At 46.7% G+C, this 26,460-nt stretch overlaps 1 protein-coding gene across 2 annotated transcripts in view; it reads right to left on the minus strand.

The window, feature by feature from the left end:
* Positions 1–350: 350 nt before the first annotated feature.
* The window catches only part of DUSP29 (dual specificity phosphatase 29), a 33,280-nt gene continuing 7,170 nt past the window's right edge, over positions 351–26,460 (minus strand). Inside the window, exons 2-4 of one of the 2 annotated variants that reach the window (XM_055536567.1) lie at positions 22,609–22,842; positions 10,587–10,807; positions 351–1,561 (exon numbers count right to left, since the gene is read on the minus strand). In XM_055536567.1, the coding sequence (XP_055392542.1) occupies positions 1,320–1,561; positions 10,587–10,807; positions 22,609–22,842 (697 nt within the window). In that variant the 3' untranslated portion in view covers positions 351–1,319. The remainder of the gene's footprint in view (positions 1,562–10,586; positions 10,808–22,608; positions 22,843–26,460) is intronic. The other variant, XM_055536574.1, reaches the window with a different exon arrangement.

A 26,460-nucleotide genomic window follows, 5' to 3' on the forward strand; every position in this document is an offset into this window, starting at 1 on the left:
CCCAGAACAGATCATGGGCAATCCCAGGGAGCCCCACGAGGGCTCACAAAAGCAGGGCAGCACCCCTAAAGTCACAGGGTGACCCTCGGGTGGCTTTACAAAGCTGCTGAGCTCCCAGTGGGTTCATTTTCCTGTTTTCCCTGTAGCCCATTATCATTTCAGGTTTTCTGTTCTTTGACTACTGGCATCAGCATCTTTCTCTGGGTTCTGTCTGGTTTCCAGTTTCTAGTTCTAGAAGACATCTCCCCCAGCTTTGTTCCTGCTGCTGCTTTCTCCTCAAGAATGAGAATCATGTGATCGTGGTGACTGGATTAGTTGGGCATGGGGGTGGGGAGCAGGCTCACAAGGCTGCCTGGTTCACGCATTCCAGGGCAAACAGAGTTGTAAATACTTTATACGGGGACTGAAAACAAGCTCGTGTTGCTTGGACTAGAATCAAAATGAAAGATTTCCAGTCCCCCAAAGTCTCTTTTCAAAATTATTGGTTTCCCTGGTGGCTCAGTCGGTAAAGAATCTGCCTGAAATGCAGGAGAACCAGGTTCGATCCCTGGGTCGGGAAGATCCCCTGGACAAGAGAATGGCAACCCACTCCAGCATTCTTGCCTGGAGAATTCCATGGACAGAGGAGCCTGGCGGGCTACAGTCCATGGGATCACAGAGAGTCCGACACGACTGACTGACTAACTTTCTGAACTGCCCTGGCTCCCTGAGGACCCCTACTCCCCACCCCTCCCAGATAAATTGCTGTCTACAACTTGCAGAGAGCAGCATCTCCGGATGGTGACCTGAGCCTGTGGAGTCTATCGAAAAGAAGACGCAGCAGCGGCCGTTAAGGAAATCCCTGTCGGCCGCACCTCCCCACCCCAGGAGCAGACCGTTTAACACAGCTTTCCCAGGCACTTTTTCTGTGGTTAGAAAATAAAGTTATATTTTAAAATTATATTTTTAAGAATGTGACTTTCAGACAAAGCCAAATGTTTAATCACAGCACAATGTCAACAGATTTTTAAGTACTTTTCTCCGCTTCCATCTTACAAAAAAAAAGAAGAAGAAGAACGGCGCCTGCGCGCTCACCTGTAACCAGTTGTGCCGGGAAGCCGGTCGGCGCTATTTTGCAGTGAAGCCAGGCGCCGGGCTCGTCCCAGAGCCCACTGTGAATGCCCCCCTGTTCACCAGCCCCCGGGAAGTTTAAGATTGTTTGGAAGGAGTCAAGCTTTGGTTTCATGTCCCTTCTCTGCGACAAAAGAAGTCACGGGGCAGAGCTGTTTTCAGCCTTCCCTCTCCGTTCCCAAAGGTCCAGCTGGCCCCGCGAGGGGGCCCTACGGCTCCTGCTCACACTTCTCGGCGTCCTCACCGTGCTGGGCCTGTCGCCTCTGCTGCACCAGCTGCCTGTCCAGTTCCCGGAGCTGCTTCAGAAAGCCCCGGTTGGGTAGGACGCAGCGGTTCTTGGCCACTTGTTGGATGGCGTCCACCAGGGTCATGTTCCTGTGGATCATCAGGTAGGCCAGGACCAGAGTCGCCGACCGGCTGCGGCCCATGACGCAGTGAACCAGGATCTTATCTGAAATGCAGAGGGGAGAAAGAAAGACCCACATTGGAGAGGCAGGGTGGCCTGGAGGTTGGCGCGTACGTGTGGGGCTCAGGTGGAACCCGCTCAAATCCCGGTCCCTCTCCCATATTGTAGGACCCTGGGCAACTTACTGAGTGTCTGGGAGCTCCAGCTTCCCCATTTGTAGAGTGGGAATACCATCAGTATCTTCATTAGTGTCCTTGTAAAGGCATTTGCTTAAAGCACTTGGTACAAGGCTTGGTGCAAATCAAAGGCCCACAGATGTTATCGTTGCCTTGGTGAGGAGGAGGAGGGGTTGAAGTTGATGCTTCCTACCTGCCAAAGCGCCTCCAAGTGAAAGCTCCATCAGCGTGCAGGAGTAAAAATTTTATGATTTTTTTTTAGTGCTCACTTGAAATTTCTTCATGTTTATAATATATTCATATTATTTATTTTCTTAGTGCTTATTTTGAATAAGGCAGCCAGTAGAGTTCAGATTTCAAAATGTATAATAAGGTGCCCATTGAAAAGTCTCCCTCCCACCCAGCTCCTCAGTTCCCCAAAGTGACAAGTATTACCACTTCTTCTTATGGAGAAGTATCTGTGCCTATACATAGCAAAAACATACTTTTTTCTCTTCTTTCCTTGCCCAGAAGGTAGCAAGTTTTACACACTTTTCTGTACCTTGCTTCTTCCATTTAACAGTGTGTCTTGGAGATCTTTGTATATCAGCCTCTGAAGAGTTGTCTCTTTGTTATTTTTTCTTGTGGCTGCACAGAGTTCCTCTGTATGGATGAACCATAATCCACTTTAAGCAGATGCAGTCCATCCCTTCCATGACTGCAGGTGGATTGTGGAGAAAGGCAGGCTTTCTGCACCATTTGCAGTCCTGATGCACTTAACCTCAGTAAGGAGAAAGTTACCCACAGTCCTACGAGATAGAGGGCATGGTCTGCTTGCCATGGTATCTGTGAGCATCCACATGACCCAGTCTGCCTACAGAACCCTAGCCTATTCTCCTGCAGGCCTGGGTTCCAGACTCAGTTCTGCTCCTAACTACCTGGGTTTGGGGTTAGCCACTCAGCCTGCGGAGCCTCAGCTTCCTCAGCTGTCCAAAGAGGCCGCAACCTCAGGTCAGCTGTGAGCAAAATCAAGTCAGTAAAATTCACAAGAGAAGATTTTTCAAAAGTAATTTTACCGTGTCATGTAGTACAAGCACAGGATAACTATTCTTAGAGTCTAGCTGATGAACTCGTCATCTAGACCAGTGGTCCTTTAAGCATGATTTAAGACCCTGGGGGTTCCCAGGATACTCTTGAGATCTATAGAGTTAACATTATTTTCAAAATAGTACTATAGTGATATTTGCCCCGTTCACTGTTGTGACTTTGCGCTGATGGTGCAAAGGCAAGGAGGAGGAATTGCCGGTGCCTTCGTGTGAATCGCGGCAGAGGCACCAAACTAGACTAGTAATCGTTGCGTTCACCACCAGGCACTCGTGGGGGAAAGACAAGCCAACTTCCCCTTAAGAAGATCCTTGATGAAGCAGTAAAAATTAATTTTATCAAACTTCAGCCCTTGGTTATACTTCTTAATATTCTGTGTGATGAAATGGGATATACATATAAAGCACTTAGGCTGCAAACCAAAGTACAGTTGTTATCGCAAGGCAAAGCTTATGAGAGATTGAGTTGCAAGCTGAATTTTGCTAATTCAGCTTACGGTGTTTCATGAAATACCATTTTTACTTAAAAGAATGAATGACAGAAAAACTATGGTAATTCATACTTGGGCGTTTGGCAGACTTTTTATCAGAAGTGAACGAAGTGAGCCTGTCACATCAAAGAAAACAATTGACAGTATCTGTTGCCAGTGATAAAAAGCAAGCTTTCAAGAAAAAAGTAGAATTTGAGGAACACTTGTATCTACCACTGTGAGATTGACAGTTTCACAATACTCTTAGGATTTTTCTGTTAAGATCAGCAGTGATATTAACAAATGTGTCTTTTGACAATGTACAATGAAAAATGTCAACATTTCGAAGATCTGCCTAACTCAGTGAATGAGACTTTCTGTGGGACCAATATGAGAGATTACAGAATCATGATGGGTAAAAAAAATCCATTCAAAGTTCAAGACAGACCAATGAATTCTCATGTAACAGAGTATGACATTTATAGATATGGTTTCAAATCCCACATCACAACTCGCCTTTAAGAAGCTATCATTTGTCAAGTTTTGGTGTAATATCAAAGAAGAAAATCCACAGTTTTCTGAAAAGGCTATTAAGGTATCCCTTCTTTCTCCAACTACATATCTGAGTGAGGCTGGGTTTTCTTTATATACTTCCATCAAGAAACTGTATCACAACAGATTGTGTGCAGAAGCAGATATAAGAACCCACTTGGATTCTCTTAAGTCTGACATCAAAAAGATCTGCAAAAATGTAAAATAATCCCACGAGTCTCCCTAACTTTATTTTGGAAAATGTAATTTTTTCATAAAAACATTGTTATATGCAGTTGGTTTACTTAATTATTTTTTAACGAATATTCTCAAATTTTTCAGTTTTTATTTCTAATAAAGATTGATAGATCTAACCTACATAAATGACAGCTCTTTGAGGCCTTCAGTAATTTTTAGGAGTGTGGAAGAGATCTGAGACTGTAAAATTTGAAAACTGGAGATCTAGAAGAATTTCCACTAGAAAAAAGCTCCCTTTGGTCACCATCAATGGCAACAGCTGGGCCTGATGAGAAGCCACCAGGAGAAGCAGCGTTCCATCCTTCAGGCCTCCGTTTGGCAGTGCTCTGGAGTAGAACCCACAGAGCGCATCAACATGCTTTATCTCATTTCTTCCTTAATACAACCTTCAAGGTTTCATTATTCTCATCCCTGCTTTACGGATGGGGAAACAGCCTCAGGGACGCAAAATGGCTGCCAGAGGTCACCCAGAAAGATGGTGCCACCGCTGGAAATAGTTCAAAGCAATTTGTTCTTGAGACCCTCCTGTGTGGTGGCTCCTTGCTACTGTGCCCTGGCGACAGAGAAAGTAATGCGACTGGCATCTCTGGCTGTCCCCTGCACTGCCATACCACCATCCCAGTGCAGTGATGGCCCTCTCCTACGGTTCTAGGGTCTGTTTGCTGGGGCCAAGCTTAAGCTGTGTGACCCCAAAGCTGTTCCTAAGTCTCAGGCCCCAGGCCTGGAAGGATGACCAAGGAGAAAGATGTTCACAGATGTCACTGGGTCTCCACCGTCAGGAGATACAAAGAGCTTGGCAAAGAACACTTCTGAGGGGACGCGGCTCTGTGTCCCTCTCATCCTCATCACATACACACACTCACACACACAAAAGTGCTGATTCGGAAGGAGCCTCATAGAGAACTTAATTTTATCATGATTCATTTCCAAGAGTCTGCACAAGCTAAGCAAGCAGGCCTCCAATCCCGGTAGCTGAGCTGCACGTGTGGCCGCCCTTTCCTTGTGCACCTTGGTTAGAAAGGCCAGAGGGCCAGAGCAGCGCTGGCTTCTTCAGCGCTGGGTGGGGTTTGGGGGCGGCTGGCCCTGCCCAGGGGCATGACTGTTCTCCTGGAGTGGAATGGCTACTTCTGGCATTCTGATCCCCACAGACTGTTCCAGAGGCTGCCTGGCCCCTTGCCAGCTCTGCTGATAACTAAAGCGTTTCTTCCTTTCCTGGCAAAAAGGGTCATTCTTTCTGTCATGACTAAAGACTTGAAACAGACGAAAGCTGTAGTTCATTAAGTCTTCAGGGAGCCTGAAGTCTGTTAAGGGGGAGGAGGGGAAGGGGCAAGGAGTTTGCTTTTACGAGGGCCTTGCTAGTGCCGTCAGCCTCGTGAGCCTGGTGGGTCTCCTCGGGTACAGGCGCTCTCGCCAGTGTCTCAGGGCACTGCTCCCTCTGTTCTGTATCTCTTGCTAAGCAGCACCCTTGTGGGCCTTGTTGGATGGTGAGAACCTGCTCTCGGGAGAGTTGGGGAGACAAGGGGAGGAAGGCTGCCTTTGGCCTTTTCACAGCATGGCCCACACCAGAGAAAGCCGGCGGCTCTCTGTGAGGTAGATGCTGGCCAGGGTTAGGACCCTGAGGGAAGGGATCACTGTCAGGGTTGGCATTTTCTGGATCGGTGATTTTCTGCTTCTGTGTTACATCGCGTTGCCCCCGGCATAGAATTCACAGCCAGCACGCACATGGGCTCAGCCCACCCCGGATCTTCCGAGCACTTTGTGCATTTTAGTCCTCACAACAACCTGATGAGGTAGATAAAATCAGTGCCCCTGTTTTACAAAGGAGGCAGCTGAAGTGCACAGAAGTGCTGTGTCTTAGTCACACAGCTGGCAGGACCTGATTCAAGCCCAGGCCACTGCCACTAGAGACCTTAAAGGCTATAAAGGGGCCTCACAGGTATGTGTATATCACACAAGAGTTTTACAAAATAATTAGCACTTCTGCCACATGCCAGGCATGCTGATGGCTTCTGTTTTTCCTAATCTTTTGAAATTTTCAAGAAATACTAGTCACAGCCTCTAAATTGATTTTTCAGTCCACTGATAGGCCACAATTTATGTCTGAGAAATGATTTCAATTAATCATTCCTCCTTTGTCCTTTTACGAAAAAGGTGAATTCCCACAGTTTTATGAGGAAAAGTCAAATCCAGAATCTCTCGTTGTTCAGTCACCTAGTCATGTCCGACTCATTGTGACCCCCTGGATTGCAGCATGCCAGGCCTCCCTGCCCCTTAACATCTCCCAGAGATTGCCCGAGTTCATATTCATTGCATTGTTGATGCTGTTCAGCCGTCTCATCTCTACTGTTTACCTAGTGGCGCATTTTCACTGGTGACCGGAAGGTAGGCCTTGGTCACTCAAATCAGTCATATAGGCCAAGCCTGTTAATCACTAACTCATCCCATCCCATTCCCTTGGTTTGAGGGGTATGCCCTTTGTCTCCCACTAACTACCTTGGAACCTACAAAGGCAGAGTTCCTTCTTCTCCCAAAATGGTCTGCACCCATGGAAGTCCTCAGAAAAGGATACGTGGCATGTTTTAGAACTGCCAGGTGGCAGGCCTGTTCTTGCTGCAGTGGATCAGGAGACTCTTAAACACCCTGAAAATCTTGGTCTGGTTAAAGTCAGAAGCACCAGAGAATCAGCCTCCTGCTCAAATGCAGACTTCATTTATTTATTCATACCTTCCTTATCCATAATAGATTTTAAGATGGCTTCAAAAGCAGCCTATGGACTGTTTGTTTAAGAAAAAGAAAGGAAAGGAGAGTGGTGACACTAAAATCTGATCTTTAGAACCTCGTGGGATCTGCCCTGGGATTTCTCAGAAGATTTCATTAAATTAAAACCACAGTAACTTAGCTCTGAGAATGCCATGCCAAGAGCAGAGAAGGCAGTCCCAATGGGGCTCCGGTGGCAGTATTTTGTCCGTACTTCTTTTTCTGATGAAGCATGATAATTCAGTAGTTTTAGATCCTGCAATCAGCTGGAATGTCTCACCTTTCATGATATTTGGTGACTCCTTATACTGCAGAGTCACCAGATGCTGAAAATAGGGACGAAGGACTCTTCCGTGAGGCCTGAGTGACAGAAGGGATGCCCATTGGCCTCTGATTAACTCTGTGACCCTCACTGTGTCATGTGACTTCTCTGGGTCTCTGTTTCCCTAGCTCTCAGGGCAAGACACTGAACTCGATTATCTCCCAAGATTTTTCAGGAGTGACTGATGTTGCTTGGTGAGTTATTTCAGCACGGTCAGATCAAGGTAGGGTAGACATGGGGTGGGCCCCATGGGGCTGACTACAGACCACAAGTACAGCTCCACAGCACCACGAGGGATGCTTTTCTGCTTTTCAAAAAGAGACTGACTGTGAGGGGCAGTGTGGGAAACTATGCAGTAAGCTGGAACTAGCCAAGGAAGAACAGGAAAGACGGAAAAAGACACGTCTTTCTTTGCCTTTTGGCCAGACTGTCCATCAACACCTCTTACAGCAAAAGTATAATAAGAAACATACGAGTGCATCTGGCTCTAAAATGCTACAGGAGCATCCTGTGGTTTTCCAGGGTGTGACAAGACCCATCCAGGCAGCCTGCGCATGTGCCATACAAGCTGAGCACTTACTGTCTCCACTAATGGAGGCTCTGCTGATGCTAACTAGCATTTTATTTTGTTACTCTGACTACTCAGGGCACAGATTACAAACTGACAGCCATTGGGTTTCTTTTGTTTGGTCTTTGCAGCATTTTAAGAAATTTTCAACTTGTTGCCAACACTTGAACTTTGAGCAATTTTATGTTAAAATCCAGGTTGGAAACTTTTCCTGTAAAGTCAGATCTACCACATCAGCACTGATTCTCACAAGATGATCGCTGGCTGGGACTGAGTAGCAGCTGTCCCCTGTGGAGGGAATACGGGGCTCTTGGCTTAACCATAAGAACCCCTCCCCGCACCCCGTGGCCTCCTGCACAGCCAGCGTCATTCATTTATGGCATCTGCCTGGGTCCTGAAGGGTTGGTGTCTGAGCCCTCAGCTTGAGGAAGTCTTTAGATATGCAGATACAAAGGGCACAGAGAAAGGAATCAGTCCTCCAACCTGGTAACAGGGTCCTGTCCAGTCCTGCTCCCCACCCCCAGCCAGCTGGTGTAGGCTCACACTCCCTGCATGTCCTCTGACCTGTGGATATGCTTTTCTCTCTTGATGCTTCCTTGGCTAGCATGATGCTTTTGGCCGCACCATCTGCCTGTCACAATCCACAGCGATGCTCTGAGATCTGCCCGGGCATAAGCATATGACCCCACAGCCCATTCTTTCCTAATTCAGCAGTGAGTGGGGGCAGACTCTAAAATGGCATGTCAGGAACTGGGCAAGCTGTCCTATGCGTGTATCATGCCACTGAAGTTCAAAGTTGGAATGTCTTTTTCCCTTTTTTTTTTTTTTTTTTTTACCCCTTTGAGCATTGGAAACTTTATTATGATGATATGCACGTGCTGGTGTGGTTATGTGCTTCACAGTGCGCGACCTTTCTTTATCAAACACATCTGAGAGCCTGCTGTGTGCCAGGTTCTAGGCTAAGTGCTTTTTGTGGGTTACTGCTGATCCTCATTATAACCTTTCAAGGTAAATATTTTCATCACCGGATGGAGAAACCAAGGCTTAGAAATCACATTGTTGTGCAGCATGAATTTGAAAGCAGCCCTGTCTTCTTCGAAGCCAGGCCCCTTCCATTAAGGGGATGGTTGAAGATATAGTAACGGCAAGTTGAGCACATTAAACAGAATGGGAAGGATCGGGTGGTTGAATCTTTTTGTTTTTTAATGTCAAATATGTTTTCAGTTAACTTCAAATACTGTAAGGCGAATTTCACCTTATGGTGATGAGTCAGAGTCCAGTTGCTTTTTGATCCTGCTTGGAAACCCAGAATGTGCCTAACACAGAAAGATGGTCCATAAATAGACTCATAAAAAGGATGACTTTGAAATGAGGCATCCCCTAAGACAAGCACTGCAGCTCCATGTTTTGTTTTGTTTTTTTTCCCCTTCACTCTGACATTGCGTTCTGAACCAAAATAAAAAACAAGGTCTGAGACTCTCCAGCAGACGTGGCCTTGGCCCAGCTGCAAGTCGCAGTTTCTGCAGCAGGCTAGATGATCAGTCAGTGAGCCTCTTAATTGTAACTACGTGTGGCCAGAAAGACTTAGTAACTGTATATCCTGAATTATGTGATGACTCCATAATTCAGTGTGTGACACATGGGGCTGAAGTCAGAGCACAGATCAAGGACTTGAAGCCCCTCTGACCTCTATGGAATGCCACTGAAATGCAACCTGCAGTCATCATGGAATATTATCTCACCCGGATACATACCTACACTGTGCCCTTCTCTCGAAAATAGCCTTGCAGCCTTTACCTGGATTAGGGCAGCTAAAACTGCATTTGGACCACAAGGACTAGCACTGTGATTTTTAAAGATGGTTATTAATTAATCTTGAAAAACGTGGACATTATGAGCATAAAACTCAGATTCTCATAGGTTGGCACTTACAAAGAATAAGTTGTCAGCTTTCTTTTTATTTTTTTCTTGAAAATTGAAATACAGTTGATTTACAGTGCTGCATTAATTTCTGCTGTACAGCAAAGTGATTCGGTTATATATGCATATATAGTCTTTTTAAATATTCTTTTCCCATTATGGTTTCTCATAGGATATTGAATATAGTTCGTTGTGCTATACAGTAGGGCCTGGTTGTTTATCCATTCTATATATAAAAGCTTCCTTCTGCTAATCCCGACTTCCCACTCCATCCCTCCACCAAGCCCCTCCCCTTCCCCTAGGCAACCATCAGTTTGTTCTCTATGTCCAAGAGTCTGTTTTGTAGATAGGTTCATTTCTGTCATAGTTTAGATTCCACATGTAAGTGATATATGGTATTTGTCTTTCTGAGGTTGTCAGCTTTCCAAGAGAGTTCACTAGACTGAATAAGACTGGGGTGGGAGGATGGGAGAGGCGGGTATGAGCTAGGCTGGAGAGCAGGAGAATTTGAAGTCTCTATACTTCCACTCAGATTAGCTCCCTAAGGTTTTTCTAGCATCGAGGCCCTTGGCTATTAGTCTGGTTTGGACCCAGGCACAGTTAGCATCTTGGAAGCACCCCAGCTTTGAGGGCTCCCAACCACCCCTGGCGTTCAAAGGATGGCTGCTGTGCCTTAGGGAAGAGAGACTCAGGCCTTAAGGCCTCTCCCCTCTGAGCCCTCCCGACTTCCCATTAGTGGCAACCAAGGCCGAACCCCAGCAACAACAGCACCCCCAGCAACAACAGCACCGCTCAGTGAGGCTTAGAGACTCCAGGGGACCCGACATTTCCAGCTACCCTGGCAGGGCAGAATTTGAGACGGGAGCTTGCTTTAACGTTCAGATGCCTCTTCCCACCAGGGTGAGGGGCGGGGCCGTGGACTGAGGGCGGGGCCTCGAGGTGGCCGCGGGCGGGGGTGGGACCTCAGGCGGGCGAAGGTTTCTTACTGTGATCATAGCGGAGGGCAGCGTCAATGAAAGCGGCAGCTGGGTAGAAGAAGACGCTGAGGTCAAAGCTGGGCAGGTCATCAGCCTCGACGCCATGGTACTCGATGGCCATGTCGCGGTAGTAGTCGGGCCCCGTGTCCACGTTCCAGCGGCCGTGGGCAGCGTTCAGCACGTGGGTGAAGCCTGCCTTCTGCAGCCCATAGCGGTCCAGCGCGGTTGTCCTGGGTGCGAGAGAGAGAGGGAGAGAGAGGCTTGTAGGTAGAGCCCTGGCCAAAATCTGGGGAAAAGTCGAGCTCAGTCCACGGGTTTTTGCCATTAATTCTAGCTGCTAAATAGGCCTAGCCACTGAAAGGAGGACTTCCCTTGGGCAAGCCCTGCTCTTGCTGACCCCCTGGCCGCTTTGCCTTTTTTATATTTCTGGTTCAGCAGTTTAGAGAAGGAGGAGAGTGGGCAACCTGTTCATTTGTCCATTCACTCTTTCATTCACCAAATACGGAAGAACTTGGTGCTTAACACTCCAGTGGTGGCAGGCGTGGACTGTCAGCTGCCAGATCTCCTCTAAGGCCATCAGGATGGCCTGTTCATTAGGCCAAGCTGAGGAAGTGAAAGGGAGAGGGCCACCTTCACAGAGCCTCAGGAGACCCCTTAAAGCAGCCCCTCTTCTAAACCCTTGGATATTTCTGGGGTTTGAAGAGTGAGGCTCAAATGAATGGTTGAAAATGGGTCATTCAGTGTGAGGATATGGCAAAATTCTTGATCGTGATGTTCAGAAGATTGGTGAACACTATACAAACTCTTTGCTTTGATAAGTAAATCATTGCCTCAGTGGGCGAAGCACTGTTCTGAGAAAGAGTTGTTTAAGCAGCCTATTGGAACTGATTTTAGGAAGTTCCTGAGCCAACAGTGAGATTATTTTCTCATTTATAGCCTTATCTTTCTAGGCAAGATTTTTCAGGAACAAAGAGTAAAGTCATGTTAAAGTAGGTGGCCTTGGAACATGGACAGAGGAAGCAGGAGTTATTCCTTGAAGAGCTAGGAAACACTTTATTGGAAAGAGGGTTTTGAACCTGCCTTACTATAGGTATCAACACTTGGTGATGGAGGAGAAGAGGGAGGCAAGGGCATGCCAAGCCAAAGAAATAGCACAACCTAAGGGATGGAGGCTGGAAATAATGAAAGCCGTTCAGGAAATGAATCTACTGTGTGCCAAGCACTGTCCCAGGTACTGATGCTGCAGCAATGAGCAGGTAGTCAAGGTCCCTCGGGAAGCTTAGATTCTGGGGAAAGCAAATAAATGAATGGTCCATTTCAGATAGCAGTAAGCTGTGCAGAATCACTGTGGTCCTGCTTTAGGTAAGGTGATCAGGGAAGGTCCCTGCCGGGAGGTGGTATTTAAACTAAGACAACCAGGTGATAGGGGCCTAGGCAGGGGAAGAGGGGGAGGGAACGTGTTTTATTCAGGCAGAGGCAACAGCAAGTGCCAAGAACAGAGGGGACACTTGCGTGGCTGTACTCGCAAGGGTGGTAGTGGCACAAGAGGAAACCGAAAGCGGGGGCTGGGTCACGGTGGACCCTGGAGGTCATGGGGAGAGTCTGGATTTTATGCTCGGTATGGTAGGATTCCACATGCTACAGAGGCGTTTAAGGAAGGGGTGAGTGTTGTTTACTTTTTTAAGATCAGTCTGGCTGATGCATGGAGATGGATTGAAAGGAAGCAAAAAATAGAAGTGGGATCTCTTTTGGAGGTGGCACAGTCATGTGGTCAAGGGAGGAAGGTGGTTGGACTGAGTCACAGCAGACTTGTTGATGGATTGGAAATAGGGGCAGGAAGGAAGGGACTGGTTTGGCATAAGATGTGAGAGGAGAGGAGAGAAAGGTCTTGGAGAGGGAGTGTGGGATCTGACCATGGAGTGCTTACAAGTCAGAATGTGCCTTTGGGGGTGAAGAGCTTTTTGTGTTTGAAAGAGCTTTTTGTGTTTGAGGCGGGTGGTCCCATCTGAGATTTGAGATGACATCTCCCTCAACAGCGCAAAGTCCAGTTCTGCAGCTCAGGGAAGAGGTGACAAGGTCTGGAACCATGACAGTAAGAGACCAAAAAGTGGCAGTGTGCTCCAGCTGAGGGCTCATCTCAAGGCCATTGGTAAGAGGATCTGGACAGAAGTGAGCATATTGGATGCCAGCATGGACCAACACCCTGCACCTCCATGCAGCAGAAACACATGCCAAGGGCCCCGCATCTGTCACTGGTTTCCTGGGGCTTTTTGTTGGTCCTGAGAGGAGCCACAGTGAGCTTTTAGAAACGTGCAAACAGCCCATGGGAACAGAGGCATAGTGAGGTGTGGAGTTCCACTGAGCCCCCCAGCTGGCTTTTGGGGCTGCCATGCTGACTACGAAACACATTATGCTTTCAATTTTTCCTCAGAAAAGTCTGTTTTTCATTTTTCTCCTCGCCCCAAAGTATGTATACAACAAACATTATGCTTTTGGGATGTAGATCTGTGCTCAATTAAAGCCTCCACTAATGCAGTCCATCTTGCCGAGGAGCAATCAACCTCACTTTGAGGTTGAGCTCAGTGGAAAAATTAAAATTAACTGTCCTTGACAGGAAGTTCCTACCCACCATAAAGACTGGTCTCTCTGGGTTCTGCAGCTGGGTTTCAACATAATCAAATGGCATTTTGAATAAATAGCAATTTGCACTTTGCTCCTTTGGGGGTCAAGGATCAAGGTAGATATGCAACAAGACTTATTTCATGATATGTCCACATTCACCCCTCCCTCCCAGAGCTGGTTTTTGTGTCTGAAAGAGAGAAGGGGTTCATGGGGAGGATTAGACCTGGTGGGGATCCTGAGGCCTGTTGCAGGTTTTTGGGCTCTGTGGCTCCCTGGGCCCAGAATGGGGGGTGGTGTCTTCACATACCCCTCTGAGGATTTCCCCCCAGCTTGACTTACTCAGAGTCTAGGTGAGGGCTCAACGGCAGCAAGGGGATTTGCAGATACATAAAGTGACTCTTAGTAGACAGCAGCTGTTTTGGAGGCAGGTCCCCAGTTGGCCCAGACACCCAGCCCATCTGTCGCTGGGATGGTTGGAGGGTGTCACTGGTGGGATTGGAGGGTGCCACTTGGCACTGTGTTGTTTTATTTTCTTAACTTCCAGGGCCATCTACTCAGATATGTGGGAAAGACTAAGAAATGTGCCTCCGTTGAAGGAGAAAAGCTCAAAAAAAAAAACAACAAAAAAAAACCACCAGGGTTAAGAAATTACTCCTAGAATCTAGGTGATGCAGCAGCCATAGTTGCTGGTTGTTTAAGAAAAATCCTAGATGTTGGTAATCTGTTCATTTTAAAAGTGTCAGCTAACTGCAAAACTAGCACATGTTCTCTGTAGAACATGGAAGACAAATATGCTCCCCCCAACACAAAAACACATGTATTTCTACTCCTTAGAGATAAGGGCGATTTGCCTTTTGAAATAAGGTCATCCAGTTGTTTTTCCATGGAGAAGGCAATGGCACCCCACTCCAGTACTCTTGCCTGGAAAATCCCGTGGACAGAGGAGCCTGGTAGGCTGCAGTCCATGGGGTCGCTAAGAGTGGGACACGACTGAGCGACTTCACTTTCACTTTTTCACTTTCATGCATTGGAGAAGGAAATGGCAACCTGCTCCAGTGTTCTTGCCTGGAGAATCCCAGGGACGGGGGAGCCTGGTGGGCTGCCGTCTATGGGGTTGCACAGAGTCGGACACGACTGAAGCGACTCAGCAGCAGCAGCAGCAGTTGTTTTTCCATGAATATACTTGTATATTCTATTTAATGGTTGGGGGTAATGTGGTAATATTATGATAATGGTAATACCACACATACAGTTTATAAACTTTGCATGGTGATAGACTGTAGGCATCATATTATGACAACATACACCCTGCGGTAGCTGCACACTATTCCCTTCCATAGATGAACCTCAGTTTTCCCTCCTCAAGTCCCTAGCTTTGGGCATTTGTGTTCTCTCTCTCTGGTCTGTCTCTCTCTCTCTATCCTGGAGAGAGAGTAGTGGTTATTATAATAAGTAACTATAAACAAACAACTTGCTGTATCTTTGAACACATCTCTGTGTCCTTGGGAGACAGTTTTTTTGAAGTGGAGTTGCTGGGTCACTGGGCATGAGTGTTTTGAACACAATTGATACTTGTTACTAAATTATCTTCTAGAAAGCATGTTCAAATTTACATTCTGATTTTTGCTCATTGCTAATTTCATAGACAAGAAAAGGTGTCTTGTTTTTATTAATTTATTTTACCTATGTGATTGGACACATTCTCTTACATTTGTTGGACTTGTACAGCTTTACTTTTTTAAAAAAAAATTTTTTTTAGCTATGCAGTGTGGGATCTTAGTTCCCCTATCAGGAAGCAAACCAGCACCCCCTGCATTGGAAGTGCAGAGTTTTAAGCACTGGGTCACCGGGGAAGTCCTCTGTACAGTTTCACTTTTGAAGAACATTGTTATATCCCTGTTTTTGACCCAGTTCTCTTTGGCACTTCTCCCTGCCTTGTGAACCTCTGGCCTCAAATGTGGATTCTGAATCTGGTTTGGAGGGCCAAGGAAGGGACTCTCTTCTCCTGAGGTCCAGTTTCCTCAGAGACCTTCCCTCCCTTCCTCCTTCCAGCCCTTCACAGTTTCTCCAGGTAACTTGCTTTACCCAGCACCCCTTCCACCTTCAGGGGTGACAGGAGCAGTCTCCTTGGACAGAGCTCCTGGCATCCTGCTTTTTCAGACTCCTTGAGGCCCTATTGATTCCCGTCCTGCATACCTCAGCACCCGCCCAGAAGCCCATTTCCCGCAGGTGTGTGTTCTCAAAGGGGAGGAGGGACATCACATGCATGTACACGTCTGCCCTAGCCGCCCACCAGCTGTTCCTGTGTGGCCAGGGTTCTGCCCCGGGCGTTGATGAGCATCCACTGCTGATGGGGAGGTTCTCCACACCCTCACATGTGAGGACCTGCCGACTCCCCACACCTAACTGTGGATGCCTGTTCACCATGGCCCACATTGCGCCATTTTTTGATGCCTGTGACACACACCGGCTTCCCTCATGGCTCAGTTGGTGAAGAATCCGCCTGCAGTGTGGGAGACCTGGGTTCGATCCCTGGGTTGTGAAAATCCCCTGGAGGAGGTCACGGCAGCCCACTCCAGGATTCTTGCCTGGAGAATCTCCATGGACAGAGGAGCCCGGCAGGCTACAGTCCATGGGGTCACAGAGAGTCAGACACGACTGAGCAACTAAGCACAGCACAGACACCCTGGTGAGTGTGGCAGCGCTTGTTGCGGTGGCACGTCATTTTGAGAGCATGACCTTGATGGTGACCTTCTTCTCTGGAGTCTTGGCCACGCCTACTCCTCGCAGGTGAATTTTAAAACAGGCACAATTCTAGTTTTTGGTCTCCTTCAATTCATCTGATATGAAGGCAGACTTCACTAGCGGTCTGTTTTCTGGGTGTTCTGTTACTTGCCGATGATGAAGCTGTTGGGCTACGAGGCCCTGCGGAAAGCACAGGGCACGCAGGTGTAGTTTGTAAGCTTAAACTGCGGCATGAACCAGAACAACGAACCTCTGGGACCCTCAGATTTCTTTATTTGTTAAAGAGGACCAATTACATTGGCACTACTTTCCTTGCAAGGTTCTTGAAGAGTTGAGTGATGTTGATGATATTCAAGTTTCTTTGAAAGGTTAAAAGATAAATTCTGAACAAGGAGGAGGTGGCAAGCAACAGGAAGATGTACAACGAAATTTATCGGTGGTTAGCTCTGGGTAATGGGGTTAGAGAGAATTTTAATGTTCTTCCTTTTGTCTGTGTTGTGTAAATTTTCAGTAATGAATGTGTCATATATTCACTTAGTGTTTAAATATATGCCAGGATTTTTATTGACATTCTATCCTTAGTTCTCAGGAGAGATCGACTGTCGCAAAGACCTAAGGGGGTCTCTGTGTTTTTAACTCCTTAGGAATCTCTCCATCATCTTCCCCACCCCACTAGGCTCTAGGCCTCCAAGGATTGAGGCTAAGTGGGAAAAGACAATGTGTAGAAGGCCTGGTTTCAAGACATCCCGTTGTATTAGACAAGGCAATTCGGCTAACCGTGAAAGGAAATGGTTGGCATTGCCGCGGGCCTTCGCTAAAATACTGCCACCCAGTGTGAGAAGGCCCAGTGGGGGCAGGACCTTTGGCACCTCTCCTCTAGCACCTTGCCCATGGCTGGTGTCCAGCTGTGCTTAGTTGCCTTTGGTACTTGGAGGCTCGGAGTCCAGATTTTCTGGCTCTTGCAGGTGACATTCAGCATGTTAAATTGTCAAGCTTGGCTGTGCTTTCACTGCATCCTAGTCTAGCCGTGGCCCACTCTAAAAAAGACAGTCAAATTTTAGCTCTACTTGGTGCCTCAAGGCTGAATTACTTCTTTCTTTTTGAGGGGAAAGGTTGCAGCTGTCCGGGTACACCAGTGAGAGGTCCTGTCTCGATCTGAGGACTGTCTCAGCCACTGCTTTGCCTTCACCTCAGACCCTGATGCTGGGAAAGATTGAGGGCAAGAGGAGAAGAGGGTGACAGAGGTTGAGATGGTTGGATGGCATCATTGACTCAATGGATGTGAGTTTGAGCAAACCCCACGAGATAGTGTAGGACAGGGAAGCCTGGTGTGCGGTAGTTCATGGAGTCACAAAGAGTCGGATACAGCTTAACGACTTAACAACCCTCTCCAGCATCTTTGACCAATCAGCCTTGGAGATGCCTCTGGCTTCGGAGGCTGATGGTCTGCTTGGGAGCAAAGAGGAGAAAGACCCCTTGGCAAGCGAACTCAGGCTGAGTGGGGCAGGTGCAGGCATTTGAAGAGTCAGGCTTGATGGGGAGAGGCTGCTGGCTGTCGATGGCCCTAAAAGGCAGACCTTGGAGGCGACTGTAATTTTAATAAAAATAGAGTCCTCGCCATTCAAGCAGCAGAGCAACTTCACAGAGCCCTGGCACTGGCTCACAGGACTGCCTCTGTCGTGAGAGGGAGGAGAGATTTCTCAATGATGCCTTGCTGTGGGGAGCCTGTCCTGCCTGGGAATTTGCAGTCACTTTGACTGTAGCCAGGATACTTGCCCTCCTGCTGACTGTCAGGGAGAAAAAAGAAAAAAAGATTTTGCTAAGCAAATGAAAGATGTGAATGAGATTAAAGTGAGAACATTTAAATTACAGAAATTTAGTGCTTTCAAGCGTCCTGAAGCACTTGTGAAGCACCCATTTAGGGACTGCTGATTGATAAGAGGTGATGAATTATTCTTATCTCATCATTGATGCCAGTCCCTGGTTCTCTGGAGGGCAACACTTGGTTAACCTAATTTGAATCTAATTTGAATGACTTAAAAGTAATAAAACAAGTATGTGCTTGAGCCTAATAAAGCCTAATTTATTTAATAAGACATTTCTTAAAGAATTTTACTTCAGAGCTGGAAGGGACCTTTGAAATTATCCCTTTATTTTACAAATAAAGAAACTGAGTCCCAGAACAATAAGTTGTTTTGCCAAAGGCCACACAGAGTGGCCACCCACACTGGGGCTTGAACTCTCTGCCTCAGTCCCCGCTGGATGGCTTTTGCTGTGCTCCACACTGTTCCTCCAGTTCCTACTTGGAGATTCAGACCCCCTACCAAGGCGTGGGAGAGGGTGGCTGTGCCTTGAGCCCTTGAGGGAGGAAGACTTCCCCATGAGGACATCCAAAAGGTGGCTGCCTAGGGGGGCCTTCCGACCCCCAGCGCTGAGCCAGCGCACTTCACATCAATCACATCGCTCTCCCATCTGTGACCTCTTCTTGCCAGGCTGTGGTGGTATTGGGCAGGGCGGGGGGCGGTGCGGGGTGGGGGGGCGGTGCATCTCTGCCCTCCCCAGGCTGGTAAGCAGTGGGAACTTGGAGTCACCAGGCATCCCATTTGGTGATCCCCTTGGGATAAGCTAGGCTTGAGAAAAGCTTTAGAAATTTTGGAACCCACAGGCTTGTAGGGCTTTAATGTTGCACTGTCCCCCGGGCCTTTGGCCACCCGGGTCCCTGGAAGGCCGGGACAGTGTCTGTGGAGGGAGCTGTCTGGAGGAGGCCCATTAGGAGGGACCTTCCTTCCAACCTGGCCTTGGGTTTATGATAGCATCTCATGGGAGAAATGTGACTGGGGGTGTTTTCTATCCCAGGGCTGCCCTTGACACACAGGGACCCTTAGTGGCAAAGTGTGGTGACTGTTTTTTACCTTCTTCTCACACTGTGAGGTGAGTTTCCAGAACCTGCCTGAACTCTATATAGTTCACACTCAGTGCTGGCAGCTGAGCTCAGCATCCGATGTATTAAACCATCGAACCCACATCTTATAGGTAAAGAAATCAAAGCTCAGAAAGCATGAGTGACACGCCCGAGGCCACATAGGAGTCAGTATTTGACCCAAACATTGTGCAAATGCCCAGCCATTCTGTTCTTGAGGTGAGAGGAGGGCAAAAGAGTGAGGTGCTTCTTGGGGATCAATCTGGTCCTTCCCCCATTTATGCCATGTTTTAGGATCAAATCTAAGGAAATAATCTTAAATATTAAAAATGTATTTATACCTAAAGATGTCCACTGCAGCATTATTTATAAAAGCAAGAACATGAAAATGACTGCTATATCCAACAGTAGGAAAAGTGGTTAAATAAATGATAATTATGTCCATCTGATATATATATAATTATAGTTATTATAATTAAGTATATGAGAAGTATATAATAAGGGGAAAGCTTTTGAATGATGCTGTGTGGAATAAAGACAAAGATAAAATGAATAATCCATATAATTGCAATTATTTTAAACCAAAAATAGCATATAGAAAGTCTAAGAGGAAATTACTCCAGTATGAACAGGAATGGCTTTGGCGTGGTGGACTTCAGTGATTGTTTTGGAAGATTCAAAAGTTTTCTTTAACACTAATCACTATCTTTGAGTGCTGAAGAATTGATGCTTTTGAACTGTGGTGTTGGAGAAGACTCTTGAGAGTCCCTTGGACTGCAAGGAGATCCAACCAGTCCATTCTGAAGGAGATCAGCCCTGGGATTTCTTTGGAAGGAACGATGCTAAAGCTGAAACTCCAGTACTTTGGCCACCTGATGCGAAGAGTTGACTCATTGGAAAAGACTCTGATGCTGGGAGGGATTGGGGGGCAAGAGGAGAAGGGGACGACAGAGGATGAGATGGCTGGATGGCATCACCAACTCAATGGACGTGAGTCTGAGTGAACTCCGGGAGTTGGTGATGGACAGGGAGGCCTGGCGTGCTGCGATTCATGGGGTCGCAAAGAGCGACTGATCTGATCTGAATCACTATCTTATTATTAAAGCTAATCTTTTTTAGTGCTTACTCTGTACTTGACACCACACTAGTATTTGACGTTGTTGCTGTTGCTCAGTCACTCAGTCGTGTCTGACTCTGCGACCCTGCAGCACACCAGGGTTGCCTGTCCTTCACTGTCTCCCAGAGTTTGCTCAGACTCATGTCCATGTATTATCTCAATCCATACACCCTTATGAAGAAAGTTCACTTGTCAACATATTATACCTAGGGAAATGAAGATGTCTATAACTTTATACAGTGTGTTTATATTACCTTTAAAATAGGAAAACAGTATATTTATTATACTTATTTAATAATATTAGAAGATATTCAGATCCCCCACACACACCTTTTATTGCTACTTCAGTATTAAACATTGTTGTCCATATATCCTTATGTATTGGTACTCTTGTGTATGTTTCATTTCTTAAAGTGATACTTGGAGTCACAGTGTGTGCATACATTTTTTATTTTGAACTAATTCTAGACTCACATAAAAGTTGCAGAAATAGGGACTTCCCTGGTGGTCCAGTGGTTAGGATTCCATTCTTAACTGCTGAGGCCTCAGATTCAGTCCCTGATTGGGGAACTAAGATCCCACAAGCCGTGCAGTGAAAAAAAGTTGCAAAAGTAGTACAGAGATTATTTGGCAGGAAAAAAAAATAAAATACTAATACATGCTTCAACTTGGATGAACCTCGACAATATGACGCTAAGCGTAAGAAGCCAGTCGTGAAAGGCCATTCATGTGAAGTTCCAAGTTAGGTAAATTCATAGAAAGGGAGAGCAGGCTGGTGGTTTCTCAGGCTGGGGGAATATGGGGAATGGAGTGTGATTACTTAATGGGTTTGGGGTTTCCTTTTGAGGTGAGGAAAATGCTTTGAAATTAGATAGTGGTTGCACAGCTCTGTGAATATAATAAAACCACTGAACTGTATACTTTAAAAGGGTGAGTTTTACGGAATGTAAGTTATATCTCAATAATGCTCTTATTTTTAAAAAAGTAAACAATGGAGACCCTATTTAGGACAGCCCAGGTTCCCCTAATGTTCACAACTGAGAGATGATGTGATAAATTATGGCACACCTATACTAAGGAATACTGAAAGTACAGAATCATTTAATTCCTTTTTTCCTGCTAAAATTATTTAAAAGAAATAAAAATCCTTTAAGTGTTTGCATATGTTTCCTTATGTTTGCCATGATATACGTAAAGTAAGCTTAATACTGGTTACTCAGGGCAGAATTAAGAGAGGACAAAGGGAGATTATGCAATTTGTTTTTAAAACTCTGTTTAGTTTAATTTAGTGTAAAAGGGCATATAATTTTTTTGTAACTTTTTCCATTTAAAATTTCTAAGAAAAAAAGAGGGATGCTGCCTCTGGATATCCCATGACTAGACATTTTTAAGCAGCAGTTATTGAAAATCACACATGAATGGGTCCTGTGCCATCTGACTCCTTGGAAAGGTGAGTTGTAAACCGGAATCCTGTGGGGGTGGAGGGAGGAGCAGGAGTGTTAATCCGGATGAAAGCTTATGAGTTAGGCAAAACTGCTTTTGAATCCCAGCTCTCAGCCGCTTACCAAGCTGTGGACCTTGGGCCCATTATTTAGCTGCTCTGTGCCTCGGTTTCCTCATCTTTAAAATGGGAGTAATGAGATGACCTCTCACTGGGCTGTAGTGAAGATAAAGTGAGATCACTCATGCAAGATACGTAGTCCAGTGCCTGGCGCAGAACAGTCAATACATGATAGGTATTACTATTATTATTTTCCTTCTGGCTCAGTGGTAAAGAATCTGCCTGCCAGTGCAGGAGACACAGGTTTGATCCCTGGGTTGGGAAGATCCCCTGGAGAAGGAAATGACAGCCCACTCCAGCAGTATTCTTGCCTAGGAAATCCCATCAACAGAGGAGCCTGGCATGGGGTTGCAAAAAGTCAGACATGACTTTTAATGACCACCACCAACAACAACATTACTGTTATCACTATTATTATTTATAGTAGGCACTTCCCATTTTTTTGAAGAGTGGGGCATGGTGGCTATAAAAATCTAAATCAAGGGAAGTGACCTCAACTTTGCTAGGTCTACCATACTTCCTGATACAGAGGGTGATGTGCTCTTATGCCACCCACCTGAGAACTGACTTCATTCTTGCTTGTCTTATCCCCAGCTAAAAACAGACTACATTTCCTAGCCTCTCTTGCAGCGAGGAGCAGGGGAAGTCTTTGGTGGGACTTCCCTTGGGGAAGAAGTCCTTGTCCTCTCCCTTCCCATGGTCTGGATCCTACAGTTGGTGACAGGAGCCCTACTAGCAATGTCAGGTCATGAAGCAACCTTGAAGAAGGAAGCCACACCTGGGGGATGGTGGGGCCCAGACGTGGGAGCCTGAGCTGCTGATGGCCCTGGAGTCGCCATGCCAGCTCTCCTTCCTCTCCACATCTTTTATGTGAGACACACCAACCACTATCTTGCTTAAGCCCCTTTTCTGAGTTTTCTGTCATAGGAAAATAAACTTAGCCCTAACTGATAAAGAGTTCTCTCAGAACCAACCTGGAAAGCAAGAGCTCATGGTGGGAAGATAGCAAGGGCTGTGACCTGGGAAGGGCTGGCTACCAAACATGAGGCTGAATCTGGGCACTTACTCATCGCCGATGTAGAGCTTGGGCCAGACCTCGTTGACGTGGGTGTACTGAGGACTGCCTTTCCAGAAGAGACGCTCCAGCTCGAAAGCTCCAGGAGTACAGTAATCCTCAGCCTCCCCCTCCTCCTCCACCTTCGGCAGCAGCTTCTTGGCAGATGGGTAGACGTTCTTGAGGCCTGTCTTCGATTCTCTGGATGTCATTTTGGAGCCAAGAGATTTTCTTTCCTTTCTGCAGCTGGTCATGAGAGAGGATCAGGGTGGGGGTTAGCAGGGACAGAGTTGAGTAAAAGCTGATCTGAAGATGTGGCAGGGATTTCCCCGCTTGCTCTGATCCTCCTTCCTTTTCCCAGGTTGTGGAGGTCAACAAGGAAGGTCATGATGGCAGTTAACACTTCCCTGACATTCCAGTCCCCTGCAGAGCAAGCATGGTGCATGCCCTCTGACATGGGCATATGGTGCAGACCCAGGACAGACTTTGGGTCTAAGAAATCCCTGCAGGCAGCCTGTTCTTTGCCATTTTTCTTTTAGATTTTTACCCCTTTGTTGGTGCCTACTCTTTCCTTTATGTGACTGGAGTCTGCAGACTGAGGGCATTTTGAGCATGAACAAGAAGGCCCAGAAGGTCCCTGGCCTTCCAGACCCATGGTATTCAGTGTCTGCAGAGAGTTGTCGTCCAGTGGAAAGGGCACATCTGGGGATCCAGAACCTGTGAGGTCTGGGCAGCCAGGCATTTCCAGGGTTTCAGAAGTCTTGGGGTGGGAGGAAACTTGGCTGTGTGAGGGTTTGTCAACTTGTTAGAAGGTTGAACACAATGTTGGCCACTCTCAAGCTAGGAGGCTGGCAGTTGTGTTAATTTAGTGGTCATCCAGAAGAGACATTCCAAGCTAGAAAGCTGTGTCTGCAGATCAGGATGTTTGTAGAGCTTGTCAGCCTCTGTGAATAGAATGTGTGTGAACAGTTTCCATTGTCCCCAAGGAAATGAATCTCCGTGGAATTGGGCACCATGTGTTCTGTGGGCTGGGTGACCAATACACTCAGGCAGCCTGGGAAGGGAGGTTGTACTCACAGTGCTGGGAAACTGTAGGGAAAGAGGAAGGGGTGGAGTCACTGAGAAACTCACGGACGAGAAATGGGCAGGGAATGCTATTCATATATTTAACAGATCCTTATGTAGCACTTAATGTGTGCCAGGCACTATTCCAAGTGCTTTACAATTATTAACTCATTTAATCTTAACAACCCGAATTAATAGGTGCTGTGGTTATCTTCATTTTGGAGATGAGGAACACTGTAAATTGAGGATGTTTGTAATAGGTGATCTTAGTCTTCTGAGAAAAAAATAATTGCCGAGGGCTTACCCGGTGGTCTAGCAGTTAAGAATCCACCTGCCAATACAGGGGACACAGGTTTGATCCCTGGTCTCAGAAGATCCCACATGCAGCGAGCAACTGAGCCCATACACCACAACTACTGAGCCTGTACTGAGCCCACGAGCCCCAACTACTGAAGTCTGAGTACCCTAGAGCCCATGATCTGCAACAAGAGAAGCTACCACAATGAGAAACCCATGCACTGCCACGAAGAATAGCCCCCACTCACCACAACTAGTTAAAGTTCACACGTAGCAATGAGGACCCAGTGCTGCCAAAAATAAATAAGTGAAGGAATAAATTTTTTTTTTAATTGCTGAGAGGGCAGGGGTCAGAGTGGAGAATACAGCATGAGGAGGGGCAGGCCCCAGGGACTTAAAAATGTAAAAAATCCCTGGGAACTTCAAAGACCAGTAGCATCCTATTGAAAGGACCCAGAGCACATCTCGGAGAGGCTCCCACTTATCAAAAATGGGACAGTTTGAACATGAATAACAAAAACAACTGCAGCTGATAGAAACACGTCAAGCACTTAAGTTGTGATGATACGTAAAATAATCATTCACTGTTGGAAGATGCTAGGGAACCAACTCATTGTGAAGACAGGTCAATAAACAGAATCCAGCAGTTGTTGTTCCTTTCTGATACAAACGCTACTACTGGGTCGATGAGGGGAATTTTCTTTTATAGAAGAACTTTAATAGAGAAGGAAGAAAGCAGCATTTTACATCACCTGAGGAGCTAATGGAGGCAGGAGCTGAGCACTGACAGCTGCGAGGTAAGAAGTGGCGGTCAGACGCTCCGGGCCTTCTGATGGAGGAACGCCGCCGCCGCCACAGAAGGCCTTTTGCCAAAGGAAGAGCTGCATCTTTGATCAGAGTCCTCAGAGTCTAGATCTAGCAACTGCTTTGCAGGAGATTCAGAGGACAGTTAAATTATACCTCGGGGTCTGATCTTTTAGAAATATGTAGTGAAATGTTCACGGATGAAATGATATAATGTCTGGGATTTGCTTCAAAAATAATACCACTGGAAAATGTAATCATATATTGTGTATGGGGTGAGGGGAATGGATAGAGGTGTGATGAGGCAGGATTTGCCAAGGATGAGGGCCGCACGTAGTCACTGTTACTCTCTCTATGCATGAAAGTTTACATTAAATTTTTTTTTTTTTTTTAGAAGAAAAGGGCTGAAACTACTGCTCTGGGAAGTTTGATTCAGCCAAGTTCACAGTAGATGAATTAAAGGATCACTGGCTAGCAGTCTTTGGTGATCATGGGAGGTCAGGATCTGTGACTTTTTCCTGCAGGACCCTGAGTGGAGGGGTGGGGGCAATGGGCTGCAGAGGCCTCTCTTTGGAGTCTGTGGAAGTGTGATCTAAAGGCTACCTCCCACAGAATCATCTGGCTCTTGAAGATTCCTGAGTTGTACCCTAAACCAGGGTGGTGTCTAGGAGTCTGTATTTTAACAAACTCCCAAGTGAGTCTCATGCTAACTAAAGTTTGATAATAATTGCCCAAGTATGTGGTTCAAGAGTCAAGGAGCTGTTGAGTCAACAGAAGGGTAGGAAGGGTGCTCAATATGCTTTTCCATGTTCTCATTGAAGTGCAGACCCAAGTCTTTAGCCCCTAATAAGGATGTGGGACTGGGACAAGAGAGGGGCTAGATAGCCTTTTGCCGAGGTTCCCTGAAGATGCTCCTTTGTGTTGTTTGCAGCCTCAGTGTCTGACATGTAAGAGGGGATCAGAAAGTATTTATTGAATGAGGGAATGGCCTAGGGATTGAACGGAAGGAGTGAATGGATGACCGAGGGCAGTGAATAAGATTGGGGGCTTGTGCTAGGGGCTTAGTGGAGCTGATGGGGCAGGAAGGAGCCTTGGGCTAATTTGGAGGAGGACGGAAGGTGAGTGAGCAGCAGAACACAGGATGGACAGTCCCTTGCAGCGGGGAGTTGCTCAGACCCGAACTCTGCTCTGGGGCATGGCTGCTGGCATTTGCAATCACCAAGGGAGGCATTATTTCAAGGAATGGATGGAAACGTCTGTGGAGGAACCAGCACAGGCACCCAGTCTCCTGAGAGTGTAAGCACACTCTGCCTGCTGCAGGCCTGAGGTGCTTTAATTTTGAGAGGTCTAGAGCTCAGCTTGTCCATGGCACCAGCTCTTCCTGTTTCACAGTGAGTCAAAGCTGGGAACTGAAATGTGAAGGTTTGAGCCATTTTGAACCCTGACTGCTACCAAAGTAGGCTTCAGAAGATTGGATTTTAGGGAGATGCTGAAGTAACTGCATTCTGAACCCTCTGCCTGCCTCCTTTGATCACTGAAGGTGACCTCACCCTTGCTGAGGCTGGTCCTCCTTCATTATACTGTGGAGGGAGCCATCCCCATCCCCGTGCTGAAAGCCTCGGCTGGATTTCCAGACAGAAGCGGAAGTGGTGTGGTCTACCCAGAGCAGCTTGGCACGCAGAGGGAGCTCTGGGATCT

Source organism: Bubalus kerabau, chromosome 1 (assembly GCF_029407905.1).
Source record: "Bubalus kerabau isolate K-KA32 ecotype Philippines breed swamp buffalo chromosome 1, PCC_UOA_SB_1v2, whole genome shotgun sequence".
NCBI classification, from domain to species: Eukaryota; Metazoa; Chordata; class Mammalia; order Artiodactyla; family Bovidae; genus Bubalus; species Bubalus kerabau.